Source organism: Arachis hypogaea, chromosome 16 (genome assembly GCF_003086295.3).
Source record: "Arachis hypogaea cultivar Tifrunner chromosome 16, arahy.Tifrunner.gnm2.J5K5, whole genome shotgun sequence".
NCBI lineage: Eukaryota > Viridiplantae > Streptophyta > Magnoliopsida > Fabales > Fabaceae > Arachis > Arachis hypogaea.
Window position 1 is genome coordinate 141,166,821 of NC_092051.1, and position 15,902 is coordinate 141,182,722.

The 15,902-nt window shown below is 33.1% G+C and overlaps 3 protein-coding genes across 3 annotated transcripts; 1 reads left to right on the forward strand and 2 right to left on the reverse strand.

Annotated features, from left to right (window-relative positions):
- Positions 1–897: 897 nt before the first annotated feature.
- LOC112757719 (uncharacterized) lies at positions 898–2,744 on the reverse strand. Its single transcript, XM_025806275.1, has 2 exons — positions 2,163–2,744; positions 898–2,010 (listed from the first exon to the last, which is right to left on the reverse strand). Exons 1-2 carry the CDS (start codon positions 2,742–2,744, stop codon positions 898–900), a joined length of 1,695 nt encoding a protein of 564 aa, XP_025662060.1.
- A 5,493-nt stretch (positions 2,745–8,237) lies between these two features.
- LOC112755375 (glucan endo-1,3-beta-glucosidase) lies at positions 8,238–10,727 on the forward strand. The gene is made up of 3 exons (XM_072221350.1): positions 8,238–8,526; positions 8,864–10,191; positions 10,366–10,727. Exons 1-2 carry the CDS (start codon positions 8,445–8,447, stop codon positions 9,931–9,933), a joined length of 1,152 nt encoding a protein of 383 aa, XP_072077451.1. The 5' UTR covers positions 8,238–8,444; the 3' UTR covers positions 9,934–10,191; positions 10,366–10,727.
- A 208-nt stretch (positions 10,728–10,935) lies between these two features.
- Positions 10,936–15,079, reverse strand: LOC112755376 (acyl-CoA-binding domain-containing protein 1). Its single transcript, XM_025803425.3, has 6 exons — positions 14,332–15,079; positions 13,870–13,978; positions 13,639–13,748; positions 12,704–12,795; positions 11,886–11,983; positions 10,936–11,615 (listed from the first exon to the last, which is right to left on the reverse strand). The coding sequence occupies exons 1-6, from the start codon at positions 14,799–14,801 to the stop codon at positions 11,439–11,441; spliced, it is 1,056 nt and encodes a 351-aa protein (XP_025659210.1). The 5' UTR covers positions 14,802–15,079; the 3' UTR covers positions 10,936–11,438.
- Positions 15,080–15,902: the final 823 nt, after the last annotated feature.

Consider the following 15,902-nt stretch of genomic DNA (forward strand, 5'->3'; position numbering starts at 1 on the left):
TGATCAATTGACTTTAGAAATTTATATGCAACATAATTACATATAATAAAATAAAACGAAAGATAAACAAATAAATAATAAAGATTACTAAATTGAGAATAAAATAAAATATATAAATTTATGAAGGGAGTAAAAAATTAGATTAATATCTAAACTATAATTGTTTAAATTAAAATTTGTAATTAAAAATATCAAAAAGAGAAACAATAAAATTGAAAGATACATAGAGTTATAGAAAGTTATATAAAAAAAATAAAATATTTAAAATTTACCTTTTAACGAAAAGAAGATAACCACTAAAAAATAAATAAAAAAAGAAGGTTAAAAATATGAAACTAAGAAGAGGGTTTAAAAGAATAAAGGAGTGGTGACGACTGAGATTTAAGAATGAAAAAAGACTAAATTTGATTAGGTTAACTAATAGTCAAAAGCTCAAAATAATAGAAAGATAAAGTGGATTTGAAACTTTAAATAATTGAACTTAATTTATTTGTAGTGGAATCATTTAAAATTTAAAATGGAGACAGATTATATATGTATATTTTAAAAAAAATTTAAAATGAAACTGGGACAAGTGCCTAATACATTTAGGTCCGTGCTTGCATTGAGACATAAATAATTGAGACATAGACATAAAATATTTGTATTATTTATATATGGTATTTGAATATAATAGATATGACATTAAAATAATCCAAAAAAAATAATGTAGATCCGTATTCATTATTTCTTATTATTTTATTAAGACATAAAATACATATATTTTGGGGCAATTTACTTGAATAAAATGAAAGGGAGAAATCTTTACTCAAATGCAATAATTGCAATTCCTTTTCAGCAGTCTGATCATGCTACCGCGGATCCTGGTTGCCCTTGGACGTCCATCTCTTGCATGCCTCATGTTAGAATCGGGAATGACAGTCGGACTAGCATATGGCGGCCAGAGGCCTTCTGGGATAGGCGGATCGGAACAAACCCTTGCTTGTACACGTTGAACACGTCTCTCATACGATACACCTCATGAACATTTGAGGTCCAATTCAGACGCGAGTGAGCACAACATACAATGGCATGACAACATGGGTAATGCAAAGCCTGAAAGTACCCACAGTCGCATGTGTGGTCCTTAAGAGAAACTCGATAGCTACCAAACGAAAAGTTTCTAGTGGGTGTCGTCTCAGCCACTGTATACTCTGATTGGTGCCTGTCGTATAACGTGGCGGTGAAGCACCTAGAGTCTCTCATGTTCCGCTCTATTGCTTTCACCAACGCCTGACAAAATTCATGCCCAGTCCCCAGCTGTGCCTCTGCCATCTGTCCGCGAACCACGAATAGCTCAGCAAGCCTCCCGTATGTTGACTTAACCAATGAAGTTACCGGGAGGTTCCGAGTTCCCTTTAAGACATAATTCACACATTCACTAATATTGGTTGTCATGTGCCCAAACCGTCTCCCGCTATCCTGATGTTGGGTCCACTTGTCATATTCCATCCGATTGGCCCAATCACACATGGCTGGATTCTCAGTCCGCATAATGTCAAACCAGTAATAAAACTCTGCTTCGATCTTTGCATAGGCAGCATTCACCAACATCCTCCTTGCGTCTTTACCTTTGAAGCTTAGGCTAAAATTCGCCGCCACATGATGAATACAGAATGCTCGAAAAGCACGTGGAGGCAGCCAACCACCATCGGGGGCCTCAAGGGCAGCCTTGATGCCATTATGCCTGTCGGAGATAACAAGAATACCCTCCTGCTGCGTCACATGCTCTCCTAGGTTGGACAAGAAAAAGAACCATGACTCCGCATTTTCTCCCTCGACAAGGGCGAACGCTATTGGGAGGATGTTCGAGTTCCCATCCTGCGCTATTGCCAACAGCAACGTGCCTCCATATTTGCCATACAAGTGGGTACCGTCAATGCTCACGAGGGGCTTGCAATGTCGGAAGGCCTCAATGCAGGATGGAAACGTCCAGAAAAGACGATGAAAGTACAGTGTAGACTCATCGACCTGATCTCCAAGTCTAACAGGAGAAGTCTTAACACTGTAACTGTCCCGGCCATGGTGGACTGGACCCCTAGCATCCAACGTGGAAACTCGACATACGACTCTTCCCAATCTCCGTATATTTGTGCTATTGTCTTCTGTTTTGCCATCCAAACCTTCCTGTAACTAGGCTTGAATCCATAATCGGCTTCCGTTGCTTCTTGCAAGACCTTTACCGTTACCGCAGCATCCGTCCTAACCAACGGATAAATCCTCGCACAAATAACGTGGTAATCAAGCTTCCGGTGATCACTGAAAATAGAGGTGGCCAAGCAAGTGTGGGGACCATTGTACCTCCTAACCTCCCAAGTACCCTTTCGTGCATGAAGCGATATGCGAATCAACCAACTACAACCCTTGCCGAACTCCTTGCATTTTCCATGATACTTCAGATGATCCGACTCTAAGACTCTGTACTCAACACCTCGACGGATGCTATAGTCCTTCACACTTAAAACAGCTTCATCTTTATTATGAAATGATTGTCCAGTCTGAAATTCTGTAGAAGAACCCTCAATAGTTGTACCTCCGTCTGCCTGTTGCCCCAAAGCCTCCAAGTTTAAAGTGGAGAAGTGCGGCGGGTATTGCTGTGTGCCAGAACTTGAAGGGCCATGCTGTGTATGTGGATTGGCACCTGTGCCATCATCGCTGTCCCCAATTATATCTACAAGCTCCTGGTCTGAGTCATCGTCCCGCATTGCATTCTCAACTCGATCAGGTTCCCCGAACCCTTGAACATCGTGAATAATGCCAGGACCAGTATCCACCTCATATGTCTATTGCCGGACCCCACGATTCTCGAACGGTACAAAAGCAACTGCTTCCGTACGATCTAAATCAGCCGCAAAGGAAGGTGATGCAACCTGCGGAACAGTTGGTGCGGCCGCAGGCATCGAACTAGACGCACCGCCCATGGCAGTCGAGCTATGAACCGGAGCTGATGCCCCAGAACTATCGACACCAAACTCCAACTTCGCATACAGCTCGTGTATTCTGACCTCTGGAAAACTCCTAACACAATGAAACAGAACCCGAATATCTTTATCGGCCGCTATCACAAACGTCTCATACTTAACACCGGTCGACACAACTGCGATGGAAATCTTATAGAATAGCTTCTTCACCCACTTGCTCCCTAATACCCCACGCTTCTGCAAGATGTTGTTCTTTACATCTGACAAAGTACTTGATGAACTGATAAATATACTCAACGGTTCTCTGTCAGTGAACTTCACACCGTATTTTTTGCTTCTTTGAATTTTACCAGAGCAATGTACTAACACAAGAAAACTCTCTTCCTCACTTGCCATTGTAAAAATGCTCTTCTTCAACAGCTTGGTTCTCACTCATATATATAAAATTTTTCTCTTCATAAACCGTGGCAAAAAACAAAGGTTTTTGCATTTAAATATCCCTTCATAAACCGTGGCAAGTAACAATGTTTTATGTTCACAAAACGTCTGATTAGGAAACCACTATGACTTACCACGTTTATGATCAAAGTTCTCTCCTCATAAACCGTGGTTACTTCCCACGGTTTACGCGCATCTAGCTATATTCATAAACCGTGTTTACTTGCCATTGTTTATGTGTAAATTTTAAAACGTGGTAACTTACCACGGTTTACATAATAATGAAACAAGACACACAAATAAAGGAATTGTAATTATTACATTTAAGTAAAGATTTCTCTCAATCATTTTATTCAAGTAAATTACCCTATATTTTGTGTATATTTATGTATAAACATATCCTTATTTTTATGTCTCACAAACTAAACAATAAATACATCTTACTACTGCGTCTATGTCTTGTCCTGATACACATATCAAACAAACGGAGTGTTATGTCTCCAAAGGGGTAAGTAGGTGCGTTTGGGTCGATAATATCTATATTTTATGTTCAATTGGAGATACTTAGACCGTAACATGTTATTAATTAATTAGTATATTCAGTAGTAAATAAACATGCCTAGTTAGCATTTCACAGAACTATTGTGGTTGTTGAGCTTAACTGTCATTTACCTGCCATTCTATGAAAACCTAAAAAAATAAAGTAATAACTACAAGTCCTTTTCATTTACACTCATTAACTGACTATCAAAAGGTCAACTACTCCACCGTGCAATCGGTTCAATTCTCAACCACCTCAAATAATAATAATACATCATACATTGTTCATCATTATTATTTAATGTCTCTACATATATTTCTTTGCACTTACTTAGAAGTTAGAACCAATGTAAGGGCAATTGTTTTTTCATTTGCTTATAGCATATAACTTGTTGAAGTGAGAGAGAGAGTCCCAGTTTTGAACATTTCTTGCTCAAATGAGTATTCCAACCATATAGTTGCAGTTCGCATGTATGCACGTATATCCCCTTAATCAGGTTGAGATGCTCATTTGAGTAAGCAATGTTAAAAAAGTGGGGATAAGTGGTGGTTCTGACTTGTGAGTTGTGACACATCATAAGGTTAAGGGTTGGGCCAAATAATTTTAGTTTATACACAAAAAATTCATCTTTAAACACTATTTATTGCCTCTTTTTAAATGCTCGCGTTATACTATTTGTTACTTAAATTAAATACATTTTAATTTTTTTATTTATTTTATTTTATATTAATAATTCAGAATTTAAGATTTAAAATTCATAAAATTTCATATTTTTTTATTTTCTTTTTTTTAATATCAAGTTAATTTTCAATAAATGTTGTACTTTTTATTTTTTACTTAGCACATTAATATTTACTTATATAGAGGGACAAAATAGATATTTTAAATTTATTATTGGAAATATTTTCATGGAAAGAAATTTTATAATTTCACCTTTCACATAGAAATGAAAAATGCTTTGTAGATCGATGAGAATGTGCAATCATAGGAATGAAACCCTAGAGTACTACATATATTCCTTTTTCTAAATATCCGGTAAGTTCCTAAACCTTTTTCCACTGATGACTAAATAATAATTTTGGATCATATATTCAAAATTTAATGTATTCAGAGATATACATTGTATTAAGTTATATTAATTTTTTTAACTACATCGATTTATCTAAATTAAAGTAGATTTATTTTAAAATAGAGAGTATATATATATATATATATATATATATATATATATATATATATATATATATATAAATTCAATATTTTTCTAGAAAACACAGCTTCTTTCTACCTCTTCTCCAAAAGCATAATCTGATTTATTTTGTACGAGGTATCATTGTTTTGAAATAGACATAGTAGAAGATTCATCATAATAAAGAACCAAAAATTCGATCTAATCTGATGTTATATAGAATAATTTCTTGAATGATAATACAAATTTAAAATTTTGTCTTTTGCTTGGAGAGAAGAGAAGGAAGGAAAGTGGTTCAGTTTCTTATGAAGAGATTATTAATTAAGCACAATAAAATGATTATCTCTTTATTATTATTTATTTGATAGAAGCATTGCTTGTTAAGAGTGTCATTCTACAACGTGACAATACCTTGTCCATCCAGCAATGTAAGAAAAGATTATTCCCCTCTCTATCCAACTAAAGCAAACGTCTTCTTTAAGTACTTTGGTTACTCATCTCTTAATTATTATTATAATAAAAACTCAGATGAAGCATATGACTTTATGTTATATATATATTTCATCAGATCCCAATACTAACTGTCGTTTCATGACAGTTAAAATTTTCCAGCAATATGGCACATTTTGTATATACTTTTTTATACTCAATAATGGCAAACGAATATATATAGGTGAATTCTATCCAACCCCTCTAAAATAACATGTAAGTTACCCTTTATGATGTGTCACATTTTAATTGGTCATTACTTAACTATAGTTGGGTTATTTTGTAATTTATTATTTGAGATGGGTAATTATATAATTTCTTAAAATATTAAAATTCTTCCCCCGTTAATTGAAGCACGTTCTCACGCAATCTCTTTCTACATTGCATCATTTCTTAATGGGTCGTTGAATTCCCATGGCTCGTAACGTCCCTGTTCTTCCCAGTATAGCCAGCGCCGACTTCATTGCTATCTCTTGTCCTCTCACTCAATCCTTTTTTTTTTTTTTTTTTTTTTTTGCCATAAATCACTCCTTACCAACATCAACATTATTAATGGTTAGTTCAGTTATTAAATTTTTTCATTAAAAAAATATATCTTTATTTAATTACAAGATGGAATATATATTCATATTTAAAATATAATATAATAAAATAAATCTATTTAAAATACTTAAAAGTATAATTAAAATCATGAATATATAAATATAATAATAAAATTTGTACTCTAAACAAGTAAACATATTTTTTATCATACATAAATTATTTAAAAAATAAATATATTATTAAAATTAATAATACAAATTTAAAATAATAAAATCTAACTTTTTTACCGTATTTTTTATAATATTTTTATTCTTTTAATTTACAATTTATTAGTACTTTATTATTTAATTAATGATTAAACAAATTATTTTTATAAAAAATTATTTTTTGTATTATCTTATAGAAGAGACCAATATAGTAGTTTAAAAAATAAAGTAAAAATAAAATTTTAAATAAAAAATATTTAATATTAAAATTTTAAATACAAAAATAATTTGTATAAATATTTAAAAGATAAATATAAAATATATGCTTAAATAAATAAAACAGATAAAATGGGAGTACTCATAAAAAATAAATAATTATTTTTTTCTCCTTTATTTATTTTAAACATGTATTTCATATTTATATCCTGAATATCTATATAATTTGTTTTTGTATTTAAAAATTTTAATATTAACTATTTTTTATTTAAAATATCATTTTTACATTAATTTTTAAATTGGTATATTGGTCTCTTCTTTAAGATTATACAAAAAATATTTCTCATGAAAATAATTTGTTTAATCATTAATTAAATAATAAAATATTAATAAATTAAAAATTAAAAGAATAAAAATACTATAAAAATTACTTGTAAGAAAATTGAATTTTATCATTTTAAATTTATGTTATTAATTTTAATAATTTATATTTTTTTTAAATAATTTATGTATGATAAAAGATATGTTTACTTGTTTAAAGTACAAATTTTATTATTATATTTGTATATTTCTGATTTTAATTATACTTTTAAGTACTCTGAATAAATTTATTATATTATATTATATTATATTTTACATATGAATATATATTTCATATATTATTTTTAATGAAAAAAATTTAATAACCAAACTAACCATTAATTATATTGGTAAAGAGTGATCCATGGAAAAAAAAAAAAAAAAAAAAAAAGAGAGATTGAGTGAGAGGACATGAGATAGCAATGAAGTCGGTGCTGACTATACTGGGGAAGAACGAAGAAGTTACAAGCCATGGGAATTCAACGACTCGTCAATGAATGATGCACTGTAGAAAGAGATTGCGTGAAAGGCGGGTAGAATTTTAATATTTTAAGAAATTATACAATTACCCATCTCAAATAATAAATTACAAAATAACCCAACTATAGTTAAGATAATAACCAATTAAAGTGTGATACATCATGAAGGGTAACTTACATGTTATTTTAGAGGGGGTAAGGTAGAATTCACCATATATATATATATAGAGAGAGAGATTAATTAAGCAATTTATAAGAATTTTATAAATTATTTATTCTATATGTATATAAAAAATTAAAAATAAAATGACAAATAAATTTTAAAAATTTACACTATTTTAGACATATTAGTTCTTTAAAAAAAAATACCAATAACATTTTTTATGATATCAAATGTGGATATACTATCTTTACATTAGTCTCTATAATTAAAATAGAAGATCTTAATTTGAATTAATTTATCTAAATTTATTATTTTAGATGATTTTATTATTATTTTTTTTTCTTTAACAACTAATCTGTCCAAAATGTAAATCCTCACAAATTCTGAGGTTTATTTGTCATTTTACTCAAAAATCAATTACTAAATTAGTTATTATACATGTTAAAATATAAATTATACATTAAAAATAGGTTAAACAATAATTAATTTGATCGATAACTGAATTTTAGTGTGCAGTTAGTATTTTTGTTTATGAATTGTTTATCTAAAGAGTCTTCACAATGAGACAGAAGAATCAAATTGCTGGCATCAATTCTAGTGGGTAGAACATTATTATTTTACAATTCAAAAAGGGGAAGATTCAAAGAAGAAAAGGGAAGATGCAATAGCGTATTCAACTAGTAACTTACGCAATCCCAATTCTGAAGAGAAAAAGTTGTCATGCATCACAGAAACCATGGCAGGAATTGAACTCGCCTTATCAGAAAGCAAAGCATCAAGGTTACTTCTTCATAAACAACTTCACTCATTTCACCAATGTAACCACCTTTTTTATCAACATCCAAACAGTGTATGTAGCTATGGAGAAGAAAACGCCTCTTATATCCTTGGATTCAACATTACACGCAACTTTGCTACTCCTTGCATTAGTTTTCATCCAAGGTATGCTTACTATGCAAATTCTCCATTCTACCGCACCTTTTGCACCACATCCTAGAGATTATACTTATATCCAAAAATTGTGACATTGTATTTGATATTCTAAATTTCTAATGCATAGTTAAACGAGTTTTCTTTTTTAGAAATATGTTAGGTAAAGGTGAGAAAATATGGAAATAAAAGATAAAGACAAGATATAAAACACTGTTTTTATTTGTCTCTAATGTTTTGATTATTTTTACATATCCTAAAAATTGAAAATTGTTATCAAATTATCAACTATCAAGACACACTAGCATGAGATAAATTTAAGCTAAATAAATTTATGTATAAATTACAGAGGTGCAAGGAATTGGTGTTAATTATGGCACAATAGCAGATAACCTTCCTCCACCAGCTGAAGTAGCAAAATTCCTCTCAAAATCCACCATCATTAACCGGGTGAGACTCTTCGATGCCAACCCCGAACTCCTACGCGCTTTTAAGGACACAAGAATCGAGGTCACAATAACCGTCCCTAACAACCAAATCCCACGTGTAACTAACTTAACCGTTGCACGTGAATGGGTCCAAACCAACGTCCAACCGTTCATCCCTTCAACTAAATTAGTTAGAATTCTCGTTGGCAACGAAGTGTTGTCCACTGCCAACAAACTTTTAATTAGCAACTTAGTCCCTGCAATGCAAACACTCCACGTGGCACTTGTTGAGCTCTCAATAGATAGCCACATAAAAGTTACCACACCACACTCTCTGGGCATTTTGGTAAATTCAACTACACCTTCCGGTGCGAGATTTAGGCAAGGCTATGATACTCATGTGATTAAACCAATGCTTAGTTTTCTTAGAGATTCGAATTCACCATTCATGGTTAACCCTTACCCATTCTTTGGATTTTCCGTTGATACCCTTGATTATGCACTTTTCTTACCCAATTCTGGCATGGTTGATGACGTCACTCATCTACGTTACACCAACATGTTGGATGCACAACTTGATTCTGTTTATTCTGCCATGAAGGTTTTGGGATTCGAAGATGTTGAGATTGTGATCGGTGAAACGGGCTGGCCCACTAAGGGAGACCCGGCCCAAATTGGTGTGGATCCAATGAGTGCTTCGGAGTACAATGGGAATCTCATACGTCATGTCACTTCCGGGGTTGGAACTCCTCTCATGCCTAACCGGACTTTTGAGACTTATATTTTTGCTTTGTTTGATGAGAACTTGAAACCCGGCCCAACATGCGAAAGGAATTTTGGGCTTTTCTGGCCCAATATGACTCCTGTCTATGACATTCATATAATGAGGAACACTGCCATTGGGGTTGCTCATTATCGTCATAAATCACGTTTAATAATCATGGTTATTTTAAGCTTCATTGGTTCCTGGCGGGGTTCAATATTTTTGTAGGTTCAATATCTTGCAAACTGGAGTATTTAAAGAAGGTTCAATTTGTGATCACTTGAATTTTATCATTGGAATGAGGGAGATAAAAGAATGCAACTCAGAAACCAATGGTAAAAGCTACAATCTATGGGACCGTTTGACTTTTGGAATGCTCCATTATAAATAGACCTGCTCCGGGTACTATTGGATCTATATTTTGCTGGAAGAAGAAATACATGTACCTCTCGGAACAGTATCGTCGCATATAAGCAAAAGAAAAAGGTAAATGGGAACTTTAATTTTGACATGCTCAGTCGAATACTTGTATTCTATTCGTATACTTAAGTATTCTACTCAAATTGGACTGCAGATATTTTTAGTGGAAATCATACGTCAAAACTACATTTTGGCCATATGTTTATTACTTGTAAAAGACATATACTCTTTCTTTTGTAGGAACAATAAGAGCATTATCTACAGACTACAGCATTGATATGGAAGCCATAGCAGAATTGGATATTTTGGATGCAGAGACACCAAAAAAACAGACAGTATGCCACACACCTTTGATGCAACTCATGCAAGCACGCAACCATGTCTACAAACAATGACAATATCGCTTGGGGTGGTGTTCACAGCTGTTGGTGGTAGCAAAATGTTCCTGAAGCCTCTTAAGCCGCATTTGGTAACTAGAACAGAAATGAAAAACACTAATGCTAGGTTAACAACTTTTGTTGTACAAGCTTGAGAAGCTCACGTATTTGTGTTTATCCATATATTTGAGTTACTAATATATATAAATACGAAAACTTCTCAAACCAATAGTTTTAAAATAAAAGAAATACTATTTAGTGAATAAAAAACATGCAAAAGAAGAATAAAATTTACATCCTTTTCTATAAATGTACTTCATAGTTCATATGTGAGTATAATAATATTATACCAGTATGGAAGAAAATGAGGAATTCAAAATATATTTGCAAAATTTCCTATATACTAAATTAAATATAATTACTCCATTTAAGAGGATCATAAATGAGAATAGATCTATAAAAAATTAATAAAATCCTCAAACATATCTCTCCTATAAAGTGGTAAAAGAATAAAAGTTAGAGTTATACATATTTCCCTGAACCATACTCTATAAATCTCTTCATTTCCTCCTCCACTTCAAATCTCTTAAACCTCTCCCTTCTCACTACCTATTTCCTGAAGCATGCTCTCTTTCAAAAAAAGTATACCGATGCTAGTCTTTCTTGTATACATCTTGTGTGATCAAATTTCAAATGTAATGGACCATAAATTTGGAGCTGAGCAAAGGAAACTAGAAATCTTCAGAATATACTTGATTTAAACCATTTTCCTAGTAGGTGCATATCCGGGGAGTACAGTGAAAATGGTAGCTATCCCAACGACTAAGGAGTGAAAAATTGAGTTATATAGTATGTGCATTGTGTATGAATAGATTTTCCCAAGGTTGTGTTTTGCCAAGATATACAGCCAAAAGCAGTTCTGAAACAGGCTGGGAATCAATTTGCTTCCGAGATGCGCTGCATACAAGGCCAGTTAAACTCACATATGTCACGTGAGGAACTGCCATCGTTGTCTTTCAAGTTTGTGTCTGCATTATGCTTCACTAAATACTCAGCTATTGCTTCCCGCTCACAGACAACGGCGTAATGCAGTGGTGTTTGTCCATCATTATCCTTATAAAAGTATAACACACGACAATATAAGCAAATTTTCAAATTCAGCAATTGGGAAATAAGTAAAAATGCATAGAACGGTCTTCTACTGCACATGCTAAACTTTGAGTGTTAGTTAAGCAACTATTGCAATAAGGAATAACACTTAATTTAACATTCAAGCTAGCTTCCATCCTGTTTCCATTCCTCTAAAACTCTAAAGCATATAGATTAGCTCAAATATGTTAAGTACTTAAATTGGAATGTTTTGAATTGCAATATATGAAATACCTTGGCATTAATATCAGCATTCCTGCTAATAAGTAGCTCTGTGACATTAAGGTGGCCACGATCCACGGCCCAGTGTAATGGTGTCCGACCTTCACTGTCTGCAATCACTCTCATTAATCAAATATTGAGAAAGGGAAAGCATAATAGCAAACTAAATGATTTGATATAGTGTTGTAGCACAGAAAAATGAAAAAAAAAAAATCCTTTATGACTATAGGAAACCGATGGTTAAATCACTGGCAATAAAACAGCATAAACAATATTCCTGGTAATACCAAAGAGGAATCTTTTCGGGAGATCAATGGCGATCTAGAAGAGCAATTTATCTACTAATATCAGATATAATGTGATGATGACCAATGCTGTAGCACAACTACCATTTTCAAAAAAAAAAATTGAAAACCTGTTTCATAAAATAATTTGTTGAGAGAATGTACTATGAAGGACAAAAAAAATACAATTTTACTATAGCTACTTCATTTATTACGAATCAAAACTCCCCATTTTCAAAAGACAACTGGGAATCATCCATGTTACTCAAATGTGCAAAATACAGTGTGAGACAAGGACAAATGAAAGACTAAAATGAAAAATTGAACATGTAGCAACAAAATGTTCATAACTGCCAAGCTCAAGCTATGCTTGCCAAGCAATGCTACCAAAAGTAATTAGCAATGGTACTTAATGCTTGGCACAGGCCATTATGATAACCTCATTCCACTTAACAACCAGACAAGCATCATTTCACAATTTTCAGCACACTTGTGAGTTGTGATTGATAAGTAAAAGGGGAATGGAAATAGCTATGAATAACTCACCCTTGACATTCACTGAAACACCATTTTCAACACACTTGAGTAGATTAACCGCATCCCCTTCTCTGGCAAATCCATGAATGGCGTCCATTTTCCTAAAGAAAATAGGGAAACAATATCTGTCAATTTTCTGTTCTTTATACAAACTATACCTTTTGAATAAAGCTCCCCATTTTAAGTTTTATAATTGCTCAAAAATTCACAGGATATATTGGTTATTGGTTCTTGATATATTAGAATACAATAAAATAGAAGCACAGAAAGATTCAACAACAATTATTTGTAAAACTTAAATTAGCCCATAAACTTCTTCACTAGAATAGAGAGGATCGCTGATGCTTTCAAACATAAATAAAAATGCGAGTAGGTGACATACAAGAAAGGCAAATGGGAAAGTAGACAGATAAATACTAGTATTGTCAACAAGGATGGAAATTCTTCGTCCCCGAATTATGTCCCCTTCTCTATAATCCCACTAATCACCTCATGCCACATGGAAATAAGTAGTATACGAATTTGGAAAGTGCATAAAACTGTTAATGTTTTACACTGCTTATCTTCAACATTGCAAGAGATGAGTAGTGGATCCGAAACAGAACCTGACGTGGAACAGTTTCAAGGTAAGCACATATAACTATGTCTGAGTCTCAATCCTAGTTCAAAGTAGTTAATTAAGGTAGAGATGTGGAATACAAGAGAAATAATATAAAAAAAAAGATATATCAAGTGGAAAACTGTAATGAAATAAATCCCTAAAAGGTCCTGTAATGTCAACAGAAAAGTAGAAGAAATTAAACCCATTAATATAAAAAAAAGATATATCAAGTGGAAAACTGTAATGTGAAACAATATGCATGGATGGATATAAAACTACTTACAAAGCATGACCACCTCTATTAATTGAATTTTCATACAACTGAAAGTTCTAAGAATCTTACAAGTCACTACCAGAGTCCTCTTCAAACACGAAGCTGCTGAATACTGGTCCCATTGGTCCCTTAGACTCTGAACCAGAGCCGCCACTGTCACCATCACTGCCTTTGTCCCTCTGTCATTGAAACAACAATTAGAGACTGATCACATTCATTTTAAATATACCATTCTCCATTTTGACAAAAGATACAGCAATTCATCTAATAAATAACACGATAAACATCTTATTAGATCACCGAAAGTGAAGCTCCATCAAGCCATGAGGGATATAGCTCTGTAACAATATCAATGTACTTCTGCATCGCATCTTCAGGAGTCATAGCACCCAATTTTTGCCATGCTTGCCTGTAAAAATGGTTGCCAAATAAAATAAAAGAAGAATATGACAAAACAAAAAAGAAAAGAACCATATTGAATCAGCTACAATCCCAAAAAGGCATATAATTAAGAGTTTAACTAACAAGATCCCCAAGCTTTTATATATTTCTTATACAATAAATACTTGGAAAACTCGGAATTCTTAATTTTCCAGCACAAATTTTCTACATCTAACACCATAAGTGAGCTACTATATATAAATAGAAACTTAAAAAAGCACACTTCCATTAATTTTTAGCATCCAATGAAAACATTAAGCCTAAAATGCTACTAGCCAAAAATCAACGGCAATGGCAAGAAAGAAGAAAAAAGCACACTACCATTTCGCTCGAGCCGTCATTTTCAGCGCTGAGGGTTGCGGCACACTACAGGGACCTTCGGTGGCAATCTTGTAAAGCCCATAGAGCTGCAGCTGCACATCCGTCGACACCTTCTGAGATCGCTGATCCGCCGCCGCGGCCGCAACAAACGCGGTCGCAGCACTGAACGCCTCATCGAGTTCCGTGCTCTCCACGCCTTCCCAATCGTCGTCGTCGTCACTGTCGCTGCCCACTCCACTGTGAGTCGGGCTCCCCTGCTCAGCCGATACGGACTCGGTCTCGTCAGCATCGGACCTTGTGAAAGTGGTCCCAAGCCCAGGTCCAGGAACGGCACCGGTTGTGTGAGGTTCGGGAGGGGAGGCGCGAGTGTCGTGCTTGGTGGCGAGGACGGAGGAGATGAGCTTGGCGATGAGGAAAGAGACAATGAGGCCGACGAAGATGGATTGGAGGAGGGGCTGCCACTCAGCCATGGCGGAAACCCTAGAAATGGAGGGAGGGTTACGGAAAATGAAGACTAGGGGTAGAGGATGGTCATTTTGGTTTTGGATTGAGAAAATCGAGGAAGATTGGAAAGGAAGGGATTTCCGATACTGAAGCACTTATAGCGGAGGAAGGGCAGGGAAAGCTGTTTTCTGCTATGCTGTTGGAGAAATATTTGCACCTCAGTAAAGTTTAGTTACTATCTGTTCTAAAAATATTGACTTACAAAAGGGATTTGTTTTAAAATAAATTTAATATTTATGGATTTGTGTTCTTTTAAAAAATTTATATTTCTTTATACTATGTTAATTATAACGATGACAACATGGGACTAATATCAGCACGTTTGTACTATCAAGGAACAAATGTATAATATCATCTTAGTTATTATACAAAAGAAATCATTTTATCAGAATTTGATATATATATATATATATATATATATAAGAAAATTATATGGTAGATTTAAAGATTTGTTTACTTAAACCACACTTTCTAAAGCCACACTTTTCACTTAAAACCGTAACTCTTCACAAAGAAAAACGTCACCTAATGGAAAAAAGTAAATTAGAAGATTTAAGAGAAGAAATAATTAAGTTATCAAAATTAATAGATCAAAAATTAATGATTTTAACTAATGTTAACTGTAATGACACCGAATTTTTAAAATCAATACAAAATGATTTTTCTCAAAATCTTTATTTTACTATAAGTTTTATTGAAGGACTTCAAAAACCTGAAAAAACTTATTTTTCACACGGAATTTCTAAGAAATGTTACCATGGAAATGATTCCCCACATCTTTATCATACTTTTAACTCACAATTAAATTCTATAGTAGATATGCTTGAAGAAATATTCGTATCTATAAAATTTCAAAGAAATAAGGAAAAAGAAAATTCCAAAGAAGAAAATTTTCAAAATATAATCAACATAACAGATTTAAAAGTAAAACCACCACTAAAATTATGAATATTGAAGAAAAATTAGAAGAAGTTACAATGCTTTTTAAACAATTAAAAATGGCTCAAGAAAATAATATTATGGAACAGAGATTTCAGATAGAAGAAGAATTAGTGAATTCTGAAAAT

Bases quoted from the DNA above. Each gene is read 5' to 3' on its own strand.
- LOC112757719 (XM_025806275.1), bottom strand. From the start codon at position 2,744: ATGCGGGACGATGACTCAGACCAGGAGCTTGTAGATATAATTGGGGAC. The intron at 2,011-2,162 runs GTTTGGATGGCA...CTTGGAGATCAG, and splicing joins TCAAGCCTAGTTACAGGAAG to GTCGATGAGTCTACACTGTA.
- LOC112755376 (XM_025803425.3), bottom strand. From the start codon at position 14,801: ATGGCTGAGTGGCAGCCCCTCCTCCAATCCATCTTCGTCGGCCTCATT. The intron at 11,984-12,703 runs GTGAGTTATTCA...GAGTGATTGCAG, and splicing joins TGTTTCAGTGAATGTCAAGG to ACAGTGAAGGTCGGACACCA. The intron at 11,616-11,885 runs GTATTTCATATA...TACTTTTATAAG, and splicing joins ATGCTGATATTAATGCCAAG to GATAATGATGGACAAACACC.
- LOC112755375 (XM_072221350.1), top strand. From the start codon at position 8,445: ATGGAGAAGAAAACGCCTCTTATATCCTTGGATTCAACATTACACGCA. The intron at 8,527-8,863 runs GTATGCTTACTA...TATAAATTACAG, and splicing joins TGCATTAGTTTTCATCCAAG to AGGTGCAAGGAATTGGTGTT.